The sequence below is a fragment of the Columba livia genome, chromosome 30 (genome assembly GCF_036013475.1).
Source record: "Columba livia isolate bColLiv1 breed racing homer chromosome 30, bColLiv1.pat.W.v2, whole genome shotgun sequence".
Lineage (NCBI taxonomy): Eukaryota > Metazoa > Chordata > Aves > Columbiformes > Columbidae > Columba > Columba livia.
The window spans coordinates 1,123,121-1,144,750 of record NC_088631.1 but is presented as its reverse complement, the minus strand read 5'-3'; the positions used below and the strand labels follow the sequence as shown (position 1 = coordinate 1,144,750).

The following is a 21,630-nucleotide window of genomic DNA, read 5'->3' as shown; positions in this document are numbered from 1 at the left end:
GCCGGGGGGGGGTGTCAGTCCCCCAAAGGGGGCCGCTGGGGGTCCCAGCCACCAAAAATTGGGTGGTGGGGTCTCAGGCACTGAAATTGGGGTGATGGGGTCTCCACCATGAAAAAGGGGTCTCCAGTATCAAAACTGGGGGTGTCTCAGCCACCAAATTTGGGGGTGATGAGGGTCCTTACTATAGATATTGCGGGGTGATGGGGGCTCAGCCACCAAAATGGGGGTGATGGGGTCTCAGGCACCAAAATTGGGGTGGTGGGGTCACAGGCACCAAAATTGGGGTGGTGTGGTCACAGGCACTGAAATTGGGGTGATGGGGTCTCCACCATGAAAATGGGGTGATGGGGTCTCCAGTATCAAAACTGGGGGTGTCTCAGCCGCCAAATTTGGGGGTGATGGGGTCTGAGGCACTGAAATTGGGGTGATGGGGTCTCCACCATGAAAACTGGGGCGATGAGGTCTCCACTATCAAAACTGGGGGTGATGGGTTCTGGCACCAAACGAGGGAGAGACGGCATCGTGGACACTACAATTTGGGGGGGGATCTCAGCCACCAAACTGGGGGTGCCGGGGGGGGGTGTCAGTCCCCCAAAGGGGGCCGCTGGGGGTCCCAGCCCCCCGACTCACGCTGCGGGCCGTGCGCGGGCGCTTTGCCGCCCTCGGGGTGCTTGGGCGGCTCCTGCCGCAGCGGGGGGCTGAAGGTCTCGTTGCGCACGGCGGGCGAGTGCATCTTCTCCTCCTTCCCCACCAGCGGCTGCGCCTGCACCACCGAGGCGGCTCGCATCTCCTGCCGCGGGGAGAAACGCGTCAAAAACGGGCCCGAAACCCGCAAAAACGGACCGGAAAAAGGCGGCGGAACCCCCCGCCCGTCCCGCCTCCCCGATCCCCGGGGCGTTTCGGCGCCGGGAGTTGCGTGGTTATGGTGTTTTTACCTGTTTTTTTGGCTGGATGGTTTGTTGAGGTGGCGACTGGTGGACCAAGCCCTGGAACGGCGGCATCTGTGGGGAATGCATCATGAGAGGGGAAGGGGCTTCCCGCAAGTGACCTGCGAACGGTTTGGCATCCATCAGTTAAAGCGGCCGGCAGCGCCCAATGTCACCCGAAAACGCCGCGCGACGCCGCGGGAACGGCCCCTCCTCCCGGCTCCAAATTCGGCGCCGCCGCGAGCGAATGGGGATGTTCATTGGGGTGTCAACCCGACGTTTGGGGCCTTCTGCTGGTTCTATAGTAACGTTGTTGGTATCAAAGCGGCTCCTGTCGCATCGTGGAGATCCGGGATCTCCAAACCAACCGTGAAGGTTGAGAACCACGGGCACGTTGTCCTGGCCAGAGATGTTCTCCATTGGTAATGTTGGTGGTGGCACCACCAAGCCCATGGACATCGTGGAGATCTGGGATCTCTCAAGCCAACCGTGAAGGTTGAGAACCATGGGCATGTTGTCCTGGCTGGAGATGTTCTCCATTGGGACCATCGGTGGTGGCACCACCAAGCCCATGGACAGCATGGAGATCCAGGATCTCCCAAACCAACTGTGAAGGTTGAGCCCCATAGGCACGTTGTCCTGGCCAGAGATGTTCTATATTGGGAACGTGTCAGTGGTGGCACCATGGAGCCCATGGACATCATGGAGATCTGGGATCTCTCAAGCCAACCGTGAAGGTTGAGCCCCATGGGCACATTGTCCTGGCTGGAGATGTTCTCCATTGGGACCATCAGGAACACCAGCGGTGGCACCACCAAGCCCATGGACATCATGGAGATCTGGGATCTCCCAAACCAACTGTGAAGGTTGAGCCCCATGGGCACGTTGTCCTGGCTGGAGATGTTCTCCATTGGGAATGTTGGTGGTGGTACCACCAAGCCCATGGACATCATGGAGATCTGGGATCTCTCAAGCCAACAGTGAAGGTTGAGAACCATGGGCACATTGTCCTGGCTGGAGATGTTCTCCATTGGGAATGCTGGTGGTGGTACCACCAAGCCCATGGACATCATGGAGATCTGGGATCTCTCAAGCCAACAGTGAAGGTTGAGAACCATGGGCACGTTGTCCTGGCCAGAGATGTTCTATATTGGGAACATGTCAGTGGTGGCACCATTGAGCCCATGGACATCATGGAGATCTGGGATCTCTCAAGCCAACCGTGAAGGTTGAGAACCATGGGCACGTTGTCCTGGCCGGAGATGTTCTCCATTGGGAATGTGTCAGTGGTGGCACCATGGAGCCATGGACATCATGGAGATCTGGGATCTCTCAAGCCAACCGTGAAGGTTGAGCCCCATGGGCACATTGTCCTGGCTGGAGATGTTCTCCATTGGGACCATCAGGAACACCAGCGGTGGCACCACCAAGCCCATGGACATCATGGAGATCTGGGATCTCCCAAACCAACTGTGAAGGTTGAGCCCCATGGGCACGTTGTCCTGGCCAGAGATGTTCTCCATTGGGAATGTCGGTGGTGGTACCACCAAGCCCATGGACATCATGGAGATCTGGGATCTCTCAAGCCAACTGTGAAGGTTGAGAACCATGGGCACGTTGTCCTGGCTGGAGATGTTCTCCATTGGGACCATCGGTGGTGGCACCACCAAGCCCATGGACATCATGGAGATCTGGGATCTCTCAAGCCAACAGTGAAGGTTGAGCGCCATGGTCACATTATCTTGGCCAGAGATGTTCTCCATTGGGAATCTCAGTGGTGGCACCACTGAGTCCATGCTCATCACGGAGATCCGGGATCTCCTAAACCAACCAACAAGGTCCCTGAGCTCCTCAAAAACTTGAGTGCTTGAGTTTCTCAAAGATTTGAGAACCTCAAGATCCACAAATACTTGAGATCCTGAAGATCCTCAAATACGTAATATTCTCAAAATCTTGAGACCCTCTAATTCTTCAAAGACTCGAGATCCCCAAGTTCCTCAAAAACCTGAGATCCTCGTTCCTCACAAATGAGGTCCTCGAGTTCCCCAAAAACTTGAGACTGAGTTCCTCAAAGATCACAAAACCTCAGGATCCTCAAAGATTAAAGATTCAAGATCTTCAGACACTGGACATGTTCAAAAACTTGAGATCCTTGAGTTCCTCATGATCTTGAAACCTCAAGATCCTCAAGAATGAGACGCTTGAACACTCGATATTCTCAAAAACTTGAGATCCTTGAGTTCCTCATGATCTTAAAACCTCAAGACCCTCAGAAATGAGATACTGAAGGTCCTCAGACTCTTGACGTGTTCAAAAATGTGAGATCCTTGAGTTCCTTAGAGATCTGAGAACTCTGAGGTCCTCAAAAACTTATTATGTTCAAAGACTTGAGATCCTGGAGTTGCTCAAGATCTTGAAACATCAAGACCTTCAAAACCGAGACATTCAAGATGCTCAGACACTTGATCTTCTCAAAACCTTGAGATCCAGGAGTTCCTCAAAGATTTAGAAACCTCAAGATCCTCAAGAACAAGATGATCCAATATTTGATATTCTAAAAACTTGAGGTCCTGGAGTTCCTCAAGATCTTAAACCTCAAGATCCTCAAAACTGAGATATTCAAGATCCTCAAACGCTTGATATTCTCAAAAACTTGAGATCCTTGAGTTGCTCAAGATTTTGAAACCTCAAGATCCTCAAGAACAAGATGATTGAATACTTGATATTCTAAAAACTTGAGGTCCTTGAGTTCCTCAAGATCTTGAAACATCAAGACGCTCAAATCGAGACATTCAAGATGCTCACATACCTGATATTCTCCAGAACTTGAGATCCTTGAGTTCCTCAAGATCTTAAAACCTCAAGATCCTCAAGAACAAGACGATCGAATACTTGATATTCTAAAAACTTGAGGTCCTTGAGTTCCTCAAGATCTTAAAACCTCAAGATCCTTGAAAAGAAGATGATCCAATACTTGATATTCTAAAAACTTGAGATCCTGGAGTTCCTCAAGATCTTCAAACCTCAAGATCCTCAAAACTGAGATATTCAAGATCCTCGGACACTCGATATTCTCAAAAACTTGAGATCCTTGAGTTGCTCAAGATCTTAAAACATCAAGATCCTCGAAAACAAGATGATCCAATACTTGATATTCTAAAAACTTGAGGTCCTTGAGTTCCTCAAGGTCTTGAAACCTCAAGACCCTCAAAACTGAGATATTCAAGATCCTTGGACACTTGATATTCTCAAGAACTTGAGATCCTTGAGTTGCTCAAGATCTTAAAACCTCAAGATCCTCAAGAACAAGATGATCGGATACTTGATATTCTAAAAACTTGAGGTCCTTCAGTTCCTCAAGGTCTTGAGACCTCAAGATCTTCAAAACCGAGATATTCAAGATCCTCGGACACTTGATATTCTCAAAAACTTCAGATCCTGGAGTTGCTCAAGATTTTGAAACCTCAAGATCCTCGAAAACAAGATGATCCAATACTTGATATTCTAAAAACTTGAGAACCTGGAGTTCCTCAAGATCTTAAACCTCAAGATCCTCAAAACTGAGATATTCAAGATCCTCAAACGCTTGATATTCTCAAAAACTTGAGATCCTTGAGTTGCTCAAGATTTTGAAACCTCAAGATCCTCAAGAACAAGATGATTGAATACTTGATATTCTAAAAACTTGAGATCCTTGAGTTCCTCAAGATCTTGAAACATCAAGATGCTCAAATCGAGACATTCAAGATGCTCACATACCTGATATTCCCCAGAACTTGAGGTCCTTGAGCTCCTCAAGATCTTAAAACCTCAAGATCCTCAAGAACAAGATGATCGAATACTTGATATTCTAAAAACTTGAGGTCCTTGAGCTCCTCAAGATCTTAAAACCTCAAGATCCTTGAAAACAAGATGATCCAATACTTGATATTCTAAAAACTTGAGATCCTGGAGTTCCTCAAGATCTTAAACCTCAAGATCCTCAAAACCGAGATATTCAAGATCCTCAAATGCTTGATATTCTCAAAAACTTGAGATCCTTGAGTTGCTCAAGATCTTAAAACCTCTAGATCCTCGAAAACAAGATGATCCAATACTTGATATTCTAAAAACTTGAGAACCTGGAGTTCCTCAAGATCTTAAACCTCAACATCCTCAAAACTGAGATATTCAAGATCCTCAAACGCTTCATAATCTCAAAAACTTGAGATCCTTGAGTTGCTCAAGATTTTGAAACCTCAAGATCCTGAAGAACAAGATGATTGAATACTTGATATTCTAAAAACTTGAGATCCTTGAGTTCCTCAAGATCTTGAAACATCAAGATGCTCAAATCGAGACATACAAGATGCTCACATACCTGATATTCCCCAGAACTTGAGGTCCTTGAGCTCCTCAAGATCTTAAAACCTCAAGATCCTTGAAAACAAGATGATCCAATACTTGATATTCTAAAAACTTGAGGTCCTTGAGTTCCTCAAGATCTTCAAACATCAAGACGCTCAAATCAAGACATTCAAGATACTCAGACACTTGATATTCTCAAGAACTTGAGATCCTTGAGTTGCTCAAGATCTTAAAACCTCAAGATCCTCAAAACCGAGATATGCAAGATCCTCAAATGCTTGATAATCTCAAAAACTTGAGATCCTTGAGTTCCTCAAGATCTTGAACCATTAAGACGCTCAAATCGAGACATTCAAGATACTCAGACACTTGATATTCTCAAGAACTTGAGATCCTTGAGTTGCTCAAGATCCTAAAATCTCTAGACCCTCAAAACCAAGTCACTCGAGCACTCCATTTCCTCAAAACCCTGTGGTTCACCATGGCAACGGGCCTCGCCGCGCGGTTCCCCCACGTCCCGGTGAACCGGTGCATCCTCCGCGCCCACCGGCGCAGCCCGGCGGACACGTGTGCCCGTCCCCGCCGCCCCGCCCCGCGGCTCCAGCGCCGCCTCCCGCTCACCGGTCGCGTAGGGGTCGGGCTTGTGGTGCCGCGGCGACGGGTGGTGCTGGATGACCTGCTGCGGCTTGGCCGGCGGCGGCGGCGGCGGCGGGGGCGGCTGCGGGGGCGGGTGCTGCTGCGGCGGCGGCGGCTGCGGCTGCGGGAGGTGCGGCGGGAAGGGCAGGGGCTGCATGTGCAGGGGCCGCGGCGGCGGCTGGTGCTGCAGCTGCTGCACGGCGGGGTGAGCCGGCGGCGGCGGCAGCGGCGGCGGCTGCGACTGGACCTTCACTGAAGGGAGAAGCGGAGTCTGCGGCTGCACTTTCTGCAGCTGCTGCAGGTAGAGCTGCATCTGGCTGGCGCTCAGAGGCAGGTTGTGGTGCGGCGGCGGCGGCGGCTCCTCGTCCTCCAGCAGCACCTGGGGCGGCTGCGGCAGCGGTGGCTGCGGGAGCAGCGGCTGCTGGGCCAGCGCCGGCGACACGGCGGGCGGGCGCGACGGCTTCGGGGGCAGCGCCGCCGCGCGGTTGCTGGGCCGGGAGGGCTGCTGAGGCAGAGCGTTGTGCAAAGCTGGGGAGAGAGAGGGGGACATGGCGGGGACGTGAGGAACGGGCCTTTGATACGGGGAATACCGGTGAGGGGTGTGTGGGTAATGGTGGGGATGGTGGGACAGGGGTGACTGGGGAGGAAGAACCACGAATCGTGGGGGTGGGTTTGGGTCGTCAGCTCAGGGATCAAAATGGCACCAGAATCACCTCAGGGATCAAAATGGCACCAGAATCACCTCAGGGACATCAAAATGGCGCCAGAATCACCTCAGGGATCAAAATGGCGCCAGAATCACCTCAGGGACATCAAAATGGCGCCAGAATCACCTCAGGGACATCAGAATGGCACCAGAATCACCTCAGGGATCAAAATGGCGCCAGAATCACCTCAGGGTCAAAATGGCACCAGAATCACCTCAGGGTCAAAATGGCACTAGAATCACCTCAGGGCTCAAAATGGCGCCTGAATCACCTCAGGGATCAAAATGTCACCAGAATCACCTCAGGGATCAAAATGGCGCCAGAATCACCTCAGGGCTCAAAATGGCGCCAGAATCACCTCAGGGATCAAAATGGCACCAGAATCACCTCTGGGTTCAAAATGGCGCCAGAATCACCTCAGGGCCCAAAATGGCACAAAAATCAACGTCAGGGTTCAAAATGTCACCAGAATCACCTCAGGGCCCAAAATGGCACCAGAGTCACCTCAGGGCTCAAAATGGCGCCAAAATCACCTCCAAGTTCAAAATGTCACCAGAATCACCTCAGGGCCCAAAATGGCGCCAAAATCACCTCAGGGCTCAAAATGGCGCCAGAATCACCTCCAAGTTCAAAATGTCACCAGAATCACCTCAGGGCCCAAAATGGCGCCAGAATCACCTCAGGGCCCAAAATGGCACCAGAGTCACCTCAGGGCTCAAAATGGCGCCACAATCACCTCAGGGTTCAAAATGGCGCCAGAATCACCTCAGGGCTCAAAATGGCCACAGTTGGCTTACATTTGGACTCAACCTTGAGGGTCTTTTCCACCTATTGTCCTGGATTCCACCCCACGCAGACCCCCCCGCCCCGGCCCACCCCGGCGCCGTCGCCCACCTGGCGGGGACACCACGGCGTGCTGGCCGAGGTGCGGCGGAGTGCTGTGCTCGGGCGGCTGCGGCAGGTGCGGCGCCATGTCGGGCTGCGCGAGGTGCAGGATGGGCTGGCTGAAATGCGTCATGGTGTCGAACATGTTCCCCGGCAGCGGGTGCTCCAGGACCCCGGGGACTTGAGCGGGGACGAAGGGCGGAGGGGACGATTTCATGGGTTGGGGGGGTTGTTGTTGGGGGACGGGCGGCGGCGGTGGCGGCTGCTGGGGGGGCAGCGCTTGCGGCAGCGGTTGCGGCGGAGGCGGCTGCGGCGGCGCCGGGGGCTGCGGTGGCGGCGGTTGTTGCGCAGGTTGGTGGTGGTGGTGGTGATGCTGAGGGAGGGAGGGAGGAAACAGCCTTGAGTTGTTGAAAACACCTTTTTGGGCACCAAAACACCCCTCCGGTCACCAAAATGTGTCACTGAAACACCCCCCTGGTCACCAAAATTTGTCACCGAACACCCTCCGGTCACCAAAATGTGTCACTGAAACACCCCCCTGGTCACCAAAATGTGTCACCGAAACATCTTCCCGGTCACCAAAATTCCCTCATGGTCATAAAAACACCTTCACGGTCACTAAATGTGTCATTGAACAGCCCCCGTTCACCAAAATGTGTCACCAAATACCCTCCGGTCACCAAAATGTGTCACTGAACACCCCCGTGGTCACCAAAATTCCCTCATGGTCATAAAAACACCTTCACGGTCACTAAATGTGTCACTGAAACACACCCCTGGTCACCAAAACGTGTCACCGAATACCCTCCGGTCACCAAAATGTGTCACTGAACACCCCCGTGGTCACCAAAATTCCCTCATGGTCATAAAAACACCTTCACAGACACCAAAATGTGTCACTGAAACACCCCCCTGGTCACCAAAATGTGTCACTGAAACACCCCCCTGGTCACCAAAATGTGTCACTGAAACACCTTCTTGGTCACCAGAATTCCCTCCTGGTCACAAAAACACCTTCACGGTCACTAAATGTGTCACTGAAACACCACCCTGGTCACCAAAATGTGTCACTGAATACCCTCCGGTCACCAAAATGTGTCACTGAACACCCCCGTGGTCACCAAAATTCCCTCATGGTCATAAAAACGCCTTCACGGTCACTAAATGTGTCACTGAAACAACCCCCTGGTCACCAAAATGTGTCACCGAAACATCTTCCCGGTCACCAAAATTCCCTCATGGTCATAAAAACACCTTCACGGTCACTAAATGTGTCATTGAATGTCACCCTGGTCACCAAAATGTGTCACCGAACACCCCCCTGGTCACCAAAATGTGTCACTGAACACCCCCCTGGTCACCAAAATGTGTCACCAAACACCCCCCTGGTCACCAAAATGTGTCACCAAACACCCTCCAGTCACCAAAATGTGTCACCAAACACCCCCCTGGTCACCAAAATGTCTTTCTGGGTCACCAAAAAACCTTTTTGGTCACAATATGAGTCACCAAACCCCCTTTTTCTGGTCACCAAAGCCCCCTCCCGGTCACAAAACACCTTCCCAGTCACCAAAATGTGTTACCATACACCCCCCCGGTCACCAAAATGTGTCACTGAACACCCCCCCGGTCACCAAAATGTGTCACTGAACACCCCCCTGGTCACCAAAAAACCTTTTTGGTCACAAAATGTGTCATGGAAACACCCCCCTGGTCACCAAAATGTGTCACCAAACACCCTCCGGTCACCAAAATGTGTCACCGAACACCCCCCTGGTCACCAAAATGTGTCACCAAACACCCCCTAGTCACCAAAATGTGTCACCGAACACCCCCCTGGTCACCAAAATGTGTCACCGAACACCCCCCTGGTCACAAAAAAACCTTTTTGGTCACAAAATGTGTCATGGAAACACCCCCCTGGTCACCAAAATGTGTCACCAAACACCCTCCGGTCACCAAAATGTGTCACCGAACACCCCCCTGGTCACCAAAATGTGTCACCAAACACCCCCTAGTCACCAAAATGTGTCACCGAACACCCCCCTGGTCACCAAAATGTGTCACCGAACACCCCCCCGGTCACCAAAATGTGTCACCAAACACCCCCTAGTCACCAAAATGTGTCACCGAACACCCCCCTGGTCACCAAAATGTGTCACTGAACACCCCCCTGGTCACCAAAATGTCTTTCTGGGTCACCAAAAAACCTTTTTGGTCACAATATGAGTCACCAAACCCCCTTTTTCTGGTCACCAAAGCCCCCTCCCGGTCACAAAACACCTTCCCAGTCACCAAAATGTGTTACCATACACCCCCCCGGTCACCAAAATGTGTCACCGAACACCCCCCTGGTCACAAAAAAACCTTTTTGGTCACAAAATGTGTCATGGAAACACCCCCCTGGTCACCAAAATGTGTCACCAAACACCCTCCGGTCACCAAAACGTGTCACTGAAACACCTTCCCAGTCACCAAAATGTGTTACCGTACACCCCCCCGGTCACCAAAATGTGTCACCGAACACCCCCCTGGTCACCAAAATGTGTCACTGAACACCCCCCTGGTCACCAAAAAACCTTCTTGGTCACAAAATGTGTCATGGAAACACCCCCCTGGTCACCAAAATGTGTCACCAAACACCCTCCGGTCACCAAAATGTGTCACCAAACACCCTCCGGTCACCAAAATGTGTCACCAAACACCCCCCTGGTCACCAAAGCATCTATTTGAGTCACCAAAAAACCTTTTTGGTCACTAAATGAGTCACCAAAACCCCCTTTTCTATTCCCAAACCCCCTTTTTCCGCTCACCAAACCCCCCACCCCGGTCACAACCACCTTCCCGCCCGCCAACCGCGTCACTCACCTTTTTCTGCTCTCGCCCCGAATGCCCTTTTTTCTTCAATTTTGGTGCCATTTCTGCCAAAAAACAAGAGGGGAACAGAGCAAGCGTTAGAACGGCGGCGCTGCCGCTCGGCCCCGTTGCGCCCCACACCCACCCCGGCGCATTTTGGGTGGAGAAAGACCCCAAAACCAATAAATTCTTGCTCGAGGAGACGAGAAACTCAGCAGGACGGGCTGTTTTTCACACTTTGAGGCTGAAATGGTGAAAAAATAAGGGGTTTTGGGGAAAAATCACCCAAAAAGAGAATGGAGGGAAGAAGGGCCAATTGGGCTCCGGTTCATGCGCCGGCAACGTCTGGGTTTAAATACGGCAAAGGATTTGAGGGGGAAAGGGGATTTGAGCCTGTGGAGGTGGGAACCCCCGAACTGCAGGGTCACGGATTTGGGGGGGGTGTGTGGGTCCCAATGGGTCTGGATGGTGCCCTTGAGTCCCGATGGGTGTCCATGGATCCGGATGGGTGTCCGTGGGTCCCAATGGGTGTCCCTGGGTTCAGATGGGTGTTCATGGGTCCGGATGGGTGTCCGTGGGTCCCAATGGGTGTCTGTGGGTCCCGATGGGTGTCCCTGGGTTCAGATGGGTGTCCCTGGGTTCAGATGGGTGTCCGTGGGTCCAGATGGGTGTCCGTGGGTCCAGATGGGTGTCCGTGGGTCCAGATGGGTGTCCATGGGTCCAGATGGGTGTCCATGGGTTCAGATGGGTGTCCGTGGGTCCAGATGGGTGTCCCTGGGTTCAGATGGGTGTTCATGGGTCCGGATGGGTGTCCATGGGTCCGGATGGGTGTCCCTGGGTTCAGATGGGTGTCCCTGGGTTCAGATGGGTGTCCACGGATCCAGATGGGTGTCCCTGGGTTCAGATGGGTGTTCATGGGTCCGGATGGGTGTCCGTGGGTCCCAATGGGTGTCCCTGGGTTCAGATGGGTGTTCATGGGTCCGGATGGGTGTCCACGGATCTGGATGGGTGTCCGTGGGTCCCAATGGGTGTCTCTGGGTTCAGATGGGTGTCCGTGGGTCCCGATGGGTGTCCCTGGGTTCAGATGGGTGTCCGTGGGTCCTGATGGGTGTCCGTGGGTTCAGATGGGTGTCCATGGATCTGGACAGGTGTCCACAGATCCGGATGGGTGTCCATGCGTCCGGATAGGTGTCCATGTGTCCCGATGGGCACCCGTGGGTCCAGACGGGTGTCCATGGGTCTGGATGGGTGTCCATGCATCTGGATGGGTGTCCCTGGGTCCAGATGGGTGTCCACAGGTCCAAATGGGTGTCCATGGGTCCAGATGGGTGTCCATGGGTCCAGATGGGTGCCCGTGGGTCTAGATGGGCGTTTATGGAGCCAGATGGGTGTCCATGGGTCCAGATGGGTGTCTGTGGGCCTGGATGGGTGTCCGTGGGTCCAGACGGGTGTCCATGGGTCTGGATGGGTGTCCATGCATCTGGATGGGTGTCCCTGGGTCCAGATGGGTGTCCACAGGTCCAAATGGGTGTCCATGGGTCCAGAGGGGTGTCCGTGGGTCCGGATGGGTGCCCGTGGGTCTAGATGGGCGTTTATGGAGCCAGATGGGTGTCCATGGGTCCTGATGGGTGTCTGTATGTCCGGATAGGTGTCCAAAGTCCAGATGGGTGTTCATGGATCCAGATGGGTGTCCGTGGGTCTGGATGGGTGTCCATAGGTCCCGATAGGTGTCTGTGGGTCCAGACAGGTGTCCATGGGTCTGGATGGGTGTCCGTGGGTCCGGATGGGTGTCCAAGGTCCCCAAGGCCCAGATGGGTGTCCATGGGTCAGGATGGGTGTCCATGCATCTGGATGGGTGTCCATGGGTCTGGATGGGTGTCCGTGGTTCCGGATGGGTGTCCAAGGTCCCCAAGGCCCAGATGGGTGTCCGTGGGTCCGGACGGGTGGCGGTGGGTCCGGATGGGTGCCCGTGGCTCCCGATGGGTTTCTGTGAGTCCCAATGGGTGTCTGTGGGTCTGGACCCGTTGTCTCCTCCCACCCACTAAGCCAAAGGACAAAGTTCTTCACTGTCAAAGACACTTATTGGGTTACGGTTGGCGTGGCGTGGTTTGGCATCTCCCCACACAACAAGAGCACCAAGAAGAAGCCCCGTCCCATCTTCGCCAAGAAGACAAAGTCAACGGAGACCACAGCAAAGCCACGATGGTCCCACAAATCACCCGGTGGCACCGGTGACTTTGGAGACGCAATGAGCTTGGCCAACCCAACCGAAGGATGAAGCTCTTCACCGCTTAAGATGGTTGTTGGGTCGCATTTGGTGTTGAGTGGTTCAACGTCTCTACCGGCGTCTCGACGACACCAAAAAGTCCCGTCCCATCTCCAACCACGACGGCGTTTTACACTGGTTGGAGACGTCTTCGCCAAGAAGACTAAGTCAATGGAGATGATGACAAAGCCATGATGGTCCCAGGGATCACCCGGTGGCACCGGTGACTTTGGTTGGCCAACCCAACTGAAGGATGAAGCTCTTCACCATTGAAGATGGTTGTTGGGTCACATTTGTCGTTGAGTGGTTCAACGTCTCTACCGGCGTCTCCTCAATGACACCAAGAAGCCCCGTCCCATCTCTGACCCCAGTGGTGTTTCACGTTGGTTGGAGACGTCTTCACCAAGAAGACAAAGCCAATGGAGATAATGGCAAAGCCAAGATGGTCCCAGGGATCACCCGGTGGCACCGGTGACTTTGGTTGGCCAACCCAACTGAAGGATGAAGCTCTTCACCATTGAAGATGGTTGCTGGGTCACATTTGGCGTTGAGTGGTTCAACGTCTCTACCGGCGTCTCCTCAATGACACCAAGAAGCCAAAGCCAATGGAGACCATGGCAAAGCCAAGATGGTCCCAGGGATCACCCAGTGGCACCGGTGACTTTGTAGACACAACGAGCTTGGCCAACCCAACCGAAGGATGAAGCTCTTCACCGCTCAAGATAGTTGTTTGGTATCTGTGTATCTGGGAACTAAACCCGGGTGCCTGTGATTTAAACCTGGGTATCTGGGAATTAAACCCGGCTGCCTGTGATTTAAACCTGGGTATCTGGAAATTAAACCCGGCTGCCTGTGATTTAAACCTGGGTACCTGTGATTTAAACCTGGGTATATCTGAATTAAACCCGGTTACCTGTGATTTAAACCTGGGTATTTCTGAATTAAACCCGGCTGGCTGTGATTTAAACCTGGGTATATCCAAATTAAACCCAGTTACCTGTGATTTAAACCTGGGTATATCTGAATTAAACCCAGTTACCTGTGATTTAAACCTGGGTATATCTGAATTAAACCCAGCTGCTTGTGAATTAAACCCGGTTACCTGTGATTTAAACCTGGGTATATCTGAATTAAACCCGGTTACCTGTGATTTAAACCTGGGTATATCTGAATTAAACCCGGTTACCTGTGATTTAAACCTGGGTATATCTGAATTAAACCCGGTTAACTGTGATTTAAACCTGGGTATATCTGAATTAAACCCAGTTAACTGTGATTTAAACCTGGGTATATCTGAATTAAACCCAGTTAACTGTGATTTAAACCTGGGTATCTGGGAACTAAACCCGGGTGCCTGTGATTTAAACCTGGGTATCTGTGATTTAAAGCTGGGTGCCTGTGATTTAAACCTGGGTATATCTGAATTAAACCTGGGTACCTGTGATTTAAACCTGGCTATCTGGGAATTAAACCCGGATGCCCATGATTTAAAGCCGGGTATCTGGGAATTAAACCTGCGGGTTAAACCTTTAGTTAAACTCAGGTGCCTGTAAATTAAACCCGAGTAACAGGTCTTAAAATATCTTAAAAGGTCTTCAAATCATCTTAAGGCACCTAAAGGGTCTTTAAACAGTGTAAAACTATCTGAAAGTGTCTTAAAAGGTCTTTAAGAAGTCTTAAAGTCCAGCTTAAAAGCGACTGAATGCTAACGGTGCAGATACGGGGATGGAGATACCACGATTTGGGGCAAATTTGAGGTTTTTAATGAGAAGTGCTTTTTGGGGTTTTAATTAGCGCTGGTGCATCCCATAATTCCCATTTTTGATTCCCTGAAATCCCCCCCATGGATTTTTGGGGGAAAAACCAGCGAAATTGAAACAAAACGCAATTTGGGGATTTGTACGGGACGGGTTTAGTGGGTAGATAGGATTGGCTGGGTTTAAAGCCGGGATTAAAACTCTGGATTTGGGGTGGGCCAAGTTCAAGGCGACACGATAAGCTGGGCTGGCTAAACGCCAGTGCTGCGGTCTATTTTGGTTTAAATCAAGCTAAATTGGCTAAAACTCATTGAAGAGCATAAATACGGCAGGTTTTGCTCTTCCCCATCAAGTTCCATCAAAACTCCCCAACCTCAACATTAGCCTAAGTTGGATAAGCTCTGCTTAACCTCCGCAGTGTGAGCTGAGTGAGCAGTTGGGAGGTAAAACCAGTTTTAAGCGGCGGCACAAACTTTGCGTCCCCAAAACCACGGAGGGAACGGTTGCAAGGAAAAGCTTAATGATTAACAAGAACATAAGCTCAGCCTAATTTGAGCCCAAGGAGGGAGAAGCAGCGAGTTTTTGCCATAAGCCCGCATTTTTTTCCTCAGTTTAAGTCTCTCCTTTGAGGGAAAATATGGCGTTTTCCTAAAACCACCAATCTAGGTCATTAAGCAGCCAATGAGCTCGCTGGGTTTAGGCTCCCATGCTCAGGCCTAAGTTCAGCAAGGCAAAGCTTATGAAAAATCACCGTGTCCAGCTTAAGAACCGCCAAGGCGTCCACGTCAAGCCCAAACACGCGGCAAAACCAGCGGGTTTGGCTTTTCCGTTCTCGAGTAAGAATTAAAAGACCGAGACAGGAATGAAAACGTATTTATTTATACAGAAGGCAGGTCTAGGACTTAAGTCATTAAATAAGCCACGTCTAACCTGTTTCTGAATCTTCGCTGTCAGATGAGCTGGACTCGCTGGTGCTCTCAGACTCTGAGGAGGAGAATCCCTTCATCTTGGAGGAGCCAGCGATCACGTCCACCTTCTCCGCTGCAAGGAGACCATAACAACATCGTTAAGGGGTAATTAGTCCCCCCGAGATGGGCTAAGCCAAGCTTTAAACCCATGTCTCTGCTTATTTCTGTTGCTGGCCTACGCTAGGCCGGACTTAGCGGGGTCTCCGAGGCTTTGGGGTGATGTTTTTTTACTAGGGGCGTCTGTCCCTTGTGTCACCATCCCATAGGATTTAAGCCTGTCCTAAACCCCTCCGCGGTAGAAAAGTCTGGCTTTAGACCGCGGTTTTAGTTTGGCCTAAGACCAGTGGGGTCTTCTCCTCCTTAAGCCCAGCCATGTGCTTAATCCCAGCACGTCTGGCTTTACCCAGCCACTTTAGGCTGGCCTAAAACCAGGCATATCTCCTCCTTAGGCCCAGCCAGACGTTTAATCCAGGCCTAAAATCTCCCTTTTTTGTTTTAAGCTGCACCAACGTGTTGATCTGAGGAAGCGGCAGAAAACCAGCAAATTGCTTATTGATATTAATTAGAAAAAGATATATTTCAAATATTTTTACAATAGATTTACAACATATTGAAAGACTAAACCTGCATTTAAGCCTGACCTACCCGGGGCTTTCCTCTTCTTGCGCAGGCAGGAGGTGACGTAGCGCTCGAGCTCGCGCAGGGTGGAGGGTTTGAGGGTCTCGAAGTCGATCTCGATCTCGTCGGGGTTGGAGTTTTTAAGCGAGGGTTCCCGGGATTGGATGATGTGCACAACCCGGCCTAACTTTTCACCGGGGAGTTTATTGATGTCCAGGCTCAGCTGCCGCTTCTCCTCGTACGACATGGGTTTGCACTTCTCCTCCTCCTCCGACTCGTAGGCCGGCGCCGCTTTGCTGCTCTTGGGCACCGCCGCCTCCTTCTTACTACTTCAAACAAGGAGCAGCGTTAAAATAAACCCAGCCTAACATCCCCAAGCAGCCACTCAGGTCTAAGCTCAGATTTAACCACTCGGGATTTAGTATTTTTGATTGAACGGAGCAGCTTTGGCACTGAAAGCTCAGCTGTGGGGTTGGGATGCAGTAAGCTGAGCTCAAGCTGATGTTGGCCACTCAGGTCTAACCGCTGAGGTTTAATGCCTAAAACACTCAGAATCATCCTGGAAAAGTGCACTTAGGCACTGAAAGCTTGAGCTTAATTCATGCTCAGCTGTGAGCTCAGCAGTGAGCTCAGGGGTTGGGATGCAATAAGCTGAGCTCAAACTGATGTTGGCCACTAGGGTCTAACCTCTGAGGTTTAATGACTAAAAACACTCAGAATCATCGTGGAAAGGCGCAGCATAGGCACTGAAAGCTTGAGCTTAATTAATGCTCAGCCGTGAGGCTGGGATGCGGTAAGCTGAGCTCAAGCTGATGTTGGCCACTCGGGTCTAACCTCTGAGGTTCTACCACTAAATCAATCGGGATTTAATATTTCTGAGTTTTTGGCCTGGAAAGGAGCAGCTTTGGCACTGAAAGCTCAGCTGAGGGGGGTTGGGATGCAGTAAGCTGAGCTCAAGCTGATGTTGGCCACTCAGGTCTAACCTCTGAGGTTTAACTACTAAAACACTCAGAATATAGTATTTTAAATTTGTGTCCTGGAAAGGTGCAGCTTAGGCACTGAAAGCTTGAGCCCAATTCATGCTCAGCCGTGAGCTCAGCAGTAAGCTGAGCTCAAGCTGATGTCGGCCACTCAGGTCTAACTGCTGAGGTTTTACCACTAAATCAGTCGGGATTTAATATTTTTAATTTTCGTCCTGGAAAGGTGCAGCTTTGGCACTGAAAGCTCGAGCTTAATGCTCAACCATGAGCTCAGCAGTAAGCTGAGCTCAAGCTGATGTCGGCCACTCAGGTCTAACCTCTGAGGTTTAACCACTAAAGCACTGGGGATGAAGTATTTTTAGTTTTCATCCTGCAAAGCAGCAGCTTTGGCAATGAAAGCTCGACCATGAGGTTGGGATGCAGTAAACTGAGCTCAGTCTCACGTCAGGCAATAAATCTGAGCTCAACACGTTGTTATACACCTGAAATTGAGCTTAACCTGATGCCACACAGTCAAAACTGAGTTCAACCTCCTGTTAAACCCCTAAGGCTGAGCTCAACGTGCTGCTAGACAACTAAAGCTGAGTTTAATCTGCTGTTAGACACCCAAAGCCGAGTTTAGCCTGCTGCTAGATGCCCAAGGCTCAGTTTAAGCTGCTTTTAGACAACCAAAGCTGAGTTCAACCTGCTACTAGACACTGCAAGCTGAGTTTAAGCTGCTGTTAGACAACCAAGGCTCAGTTTAAGATGCTGTTAGACACCCGAAGCTGAGTTTAAGCTGCTGTTAGACACCCAAAGCTGAGTTTAAGCTGCTGTTACACATCCAAAGCTGAGCTCAACCTGCTGTCAGACACACAAAGCTGAGTTTAAGCTGCTGTTCGACACTCAAAGCTCAGTTTAAGCTGCTCTTAAGACACTCAAAGCTGAGCTCAACCTGCTGCTAGACACCACAAGCTGAGTTTAAGCTGCTGTTCAATGTCCAAAGCTGAGTTTAAACTGCTGTTTGACACTCAAAGATCAGTTTAAGCTTCCCTCAGACACCCAAAGCTCAATTTAAGCCGCTCTTAGACACCCAAAGCTCAGCTTAAGCCGCTGTTCGACACCCAAAGCCCAGTTTAAGCTGCTGTTTGACACCCAAAGCTCAGTTTAAGCCGCTGTTCGACACCCAAAGCCCAGTTTAAGCTGCTGTTCGACACCCAAAGCTCAGTTTAAGCCGCTCTTAGACACTCAAAGCTCAGTTTAAGCTGCCCTTAGACACCCAAAGCTCAGTTCAAGCTGCCCTTAGACACCCAAAGCTCAGTTTAAACTGCTGTTCCGACACCCAAAGCTCAGTTTAAGCTGCTCTTAGACACTCAAAGCTCAGTTTAAGCTGCCCTTAGACACCCAAAGCTCAGTTTAAACTGCTGTTCCGACACCCAAAGCTCAGTTTAAGCCACTCTTAGACACTCAAAGCTCAGTTTAAGCCCCGGCAATGGCCGATGGGCATCCCTGCCGGTACCGGGAGCAGTCGGGGCTCACCTGGAGGTGCTGCTGGTGCTGTTGCTCTTCTTGGGCTTTTTGGTGGGCGGCTCCTTGGCTTTGCTCTTCTTGGCCTCCTCCAGCTCCTCCTTTTTTTTGTGCTTCTCCTTCTTTTTCTCCTTCTTGTCTTTCTCCTTTTTCTTTGGTTTGTTCTGCTGGGGCTGGGACAGAGCCGCCAGCTGCTCGTGCACGGCCTTCAGCTGCCAAACACACACCAATTAACGCCCTTTTCCCCGTAGTAATTAACTTTGTTTCTCAATTACTCGTTCTTTATATTAATTACTATTAATTTTTCCAGCTTTTCGGCGCGCCGGTTTATGTGGATTAAAGCGCCACCCGCTGCAGCTGCAGACAAACCTTTCCAGAGCGATTCTAAGGGAGAAGCGGCTGCTCCCTTCGTCAGCGCTAATGATGCTTTAATTAGCGGTGCTAACGGGAAGGATGCAGGAGATGCAGTTGAGGAGAGTGTGGCCTGTTTGGGATTCTCCTGCCCGCTCCGGATTCTCCTGCCCGCTCCGGATTCTCCTGCCCGCTCCGGATTCTCCTGACCGCTCTGGATTAATCTGCCTGCTCTGGAATCTCCTGCCCACTCAGATTCTCCTGCCTGCTCCGGATTCTCCTTCCCACTCTGGATTCTCCTGCCCGCTCCGGATTCTCCTTCCCACTCTGGATTCTCCTGCCCGCTCCGGATTCTCCTTCCCACTCTGGATTCTCCTGCCTTCTCAGATTCTCCTGCCTGCCCACTCCAGATTCTCCCACCTGCTTGGAATCTCCTGCCCACTCCGGATTGTCCTGCCCACACTGGATTCTTCTGCCTGCTCCAGATTCTCCTGCCTTGTCCTGCCCACTCTGGATTCTTCTGCCCACTCCGGATCCTCCTGCCCATTCGGGATTCTCCTTCTCAATCCAAATTCTCCTGCCCACTCCGGATTAATCTGCCTGCTTGGATTCTCCTGCCTTGTCCTGCCCACTCTGGATTCTTCTGCCCACTCCGGATCCTCCTGCCCATTCGGGATTCTCCTTCTCACTCCAAATTCTCCTGCCCACTCTGGATTAATCTGCATGCTTGGATTCTCCTGCCTTGTCCTGCCCACTCTGGATTCTTCTGCCCGCTCTGGATTCTCCTGTGTGCTCATGATTCTCCTTCCCACTCCAGATTCTCCTGCCCGCTCATGATTTATCTGCCCACTCCAGATTCTCCTGCCTGCTCCAGATTCTCTTGCCTTCTCCTGCCTGTTCTGGATTATCTTTTCCACTCCGGATTCTCCTGCCTGCTCCAGATTCTCCTGCCTTGTCCTGCCCACTCTGGATTCTTCTGCTTGCTTAGGATTCTCCTGCCCACTCCAGATTAATCTGCCTGCTCTGGAATCTCCTGCCCACTCCAGATTCTCCTGCCTTGTCCTGCCCACACTGGATTCTTCTGCACGCTCTGGATTCTCCATCCCACTCCAGATTCTCCTGCCCGCTCAGGATTAATCTGCCTGCTCCGGATTCTCCTGCCCTGTCCTGCCCTCTCCAGATTCTCCTGCCTGCTCTGGATTCTCCTTCCCACTCATATTCTCCTGGCCGCTCCGGATTAATATGCCTGCTCTGGAATCTCCTGCCTGCTCCGGATTAATCTACCTGCTTGGCATTCTCCTGCCTTGTCCCGCCCACTCTGGATTCTTCTGCCCGCTCCAGATTCTCCTGCGTGCTGATTCTCCTTCCCACTCTGGATTCTCCTGCCTGCTCTGGATTCTCCTGCCTGCTCCGGATTAATCTGCCTGCTTGGGATTCTCCTGCCCACTGTGGATTCTCTTGCTTGCTCAGGATTCTCCTGCCCGCTCCAGATTAATCTGCTTGCTCTGGAATCTCCTGCCCACTCCGGATTCTCCTGCCTTGTCCTGCCCATTCTGGATTCTTCTGCCCACTCTGGATTCTCCTTCCTGCTCCGGATTAATCTGCCTGCTCTGGATTCTCCTTCCCACTCAGATTCTCCTGACCGCTCCGGATTAATCTGCCTGCTCCGGATTCTCTTGCCTGCTCCAGATTCTCCTGCCTTGTCCTGCCCACTCAGATTCTCCTTCCCGCTCCGGATTCTCCTTCCCGCTCCGGATTCACCACCCAATCACAGGCAACCAATTCCCACCCTCGCAACCCCTCTCGTGTGTCCCCCCCGGAACACACACCCCACCAACTCCTCCGCGTTCCCCAACCATTTCGCGGCACTCCCCGCTCACCGCGGCACAACCGGGGCCAAGTTGAGCGCCGGGGCCGCGCGTACCTGCTCCTGCAGCTCGGCCAGGCGCTGGGCGCGTTCCTCCTCCGAGTCGTCGGACGAGCTGTCGCTGTCGCTGCTGCTGTCGCTGCTGCTGTCGCTGGAGGACGGGACGGTGGCCTTGGCGGGTGGGGGCAGCGCGGCCGGGGACGAGGCCGGAACCGCCGGCTCTTCGGGCTCGTCCGGCATCTTGGCGAAACGCATCTCAAACACGTCCTGGAAAACGGGGGAGAAATGGGGCCGGGGTCACTGATGGGGGGTCGGTGACACCGGGGTTGGTGACACTGGGGTCAGTGACACCGGGTCGGTGACACCGGGTCGGTGACACCGGGGTCGGTGACGGGGGGTCCCACCCTACAAAACCTCCAACTCTCCTGAAGTTTTGACCGTCTCCAAGATGATTTTATTCAGAGCCTCGATGTGTTTAGAGCCTGGTCCTATTTGGACCTGATTATGTTTAGAGACGGTTGTATTTAGACCTGGTTTTACTTAGAGCCTGGTTGGATTTAGACCTTGCTGTGTTAAAACCTGGTTGTGTTTAGACCTGGTTTTATTTACAGCCTGGAAATGTTTAGACATGGTTGTGTTTGGAGTCTGGTTGTGTTTAGAGCCTGGTCCTATTTAGACCTGGTTGTGTTTAGAGACGGTTGTATTTAGACCTGGTTTTATTTAGAGCCTGGTTGTATTTAGACCTTGTAGTGTTAAAACCTGGTTGTGTTTAGACCTAGTTTTATTTACAGCTTGGAAATATTTAGACCTGGTTGTGTTTGGAGTCTGGTTGTGTTTAGAGCCTAGTTCTATTTAGACCTGGTTGTGTTTAAAGCCTGGTTGTGTTTAGAGATGGCTGTATTTAGACCTCGTTTTATTTAGAGCCTGGTTGGATTTAGACATCATTGTATTAAAACCTGG

The 21,630-nt window shown here is 51.6% G+C and overlaps 1 protein-coding gene across 1 annotated transcript in view; it reads right to left on the bottom strand.

Moving 5' to 3' along the window:
* The window catches only part of BRD4 (bromodomain containing 4), a 75,569-nt gene that overhangs the window by 15,854 nt on the left and 38,085 nt on the right, over window positions 1-21,630 (bottom strand). Inside the window, 9 exon segments of the mRNA XM_065043947.1 lie at window positions 631-790; window positions 936-1,048; window positions 5,895-6,437; window positions 7,511-7,874; window positions 10,370-10,422; window positions 15,311-15,421; window positions 15,994-16,292; window positions 18,465-18,664; window positions 20,728-20,937. Coding sequence (XP_064900019.1) covers window positions 631-790; window positions 936-1,048; window positions 5,895-6,437; window positions 7,511-7,874; window positions 10,370-10,422; window positions 15,311-15,421; window positions 15,994-16,292; window positions 18,465-18,664; window positions 20,728-20,937 — 2,053 coding nt within the window.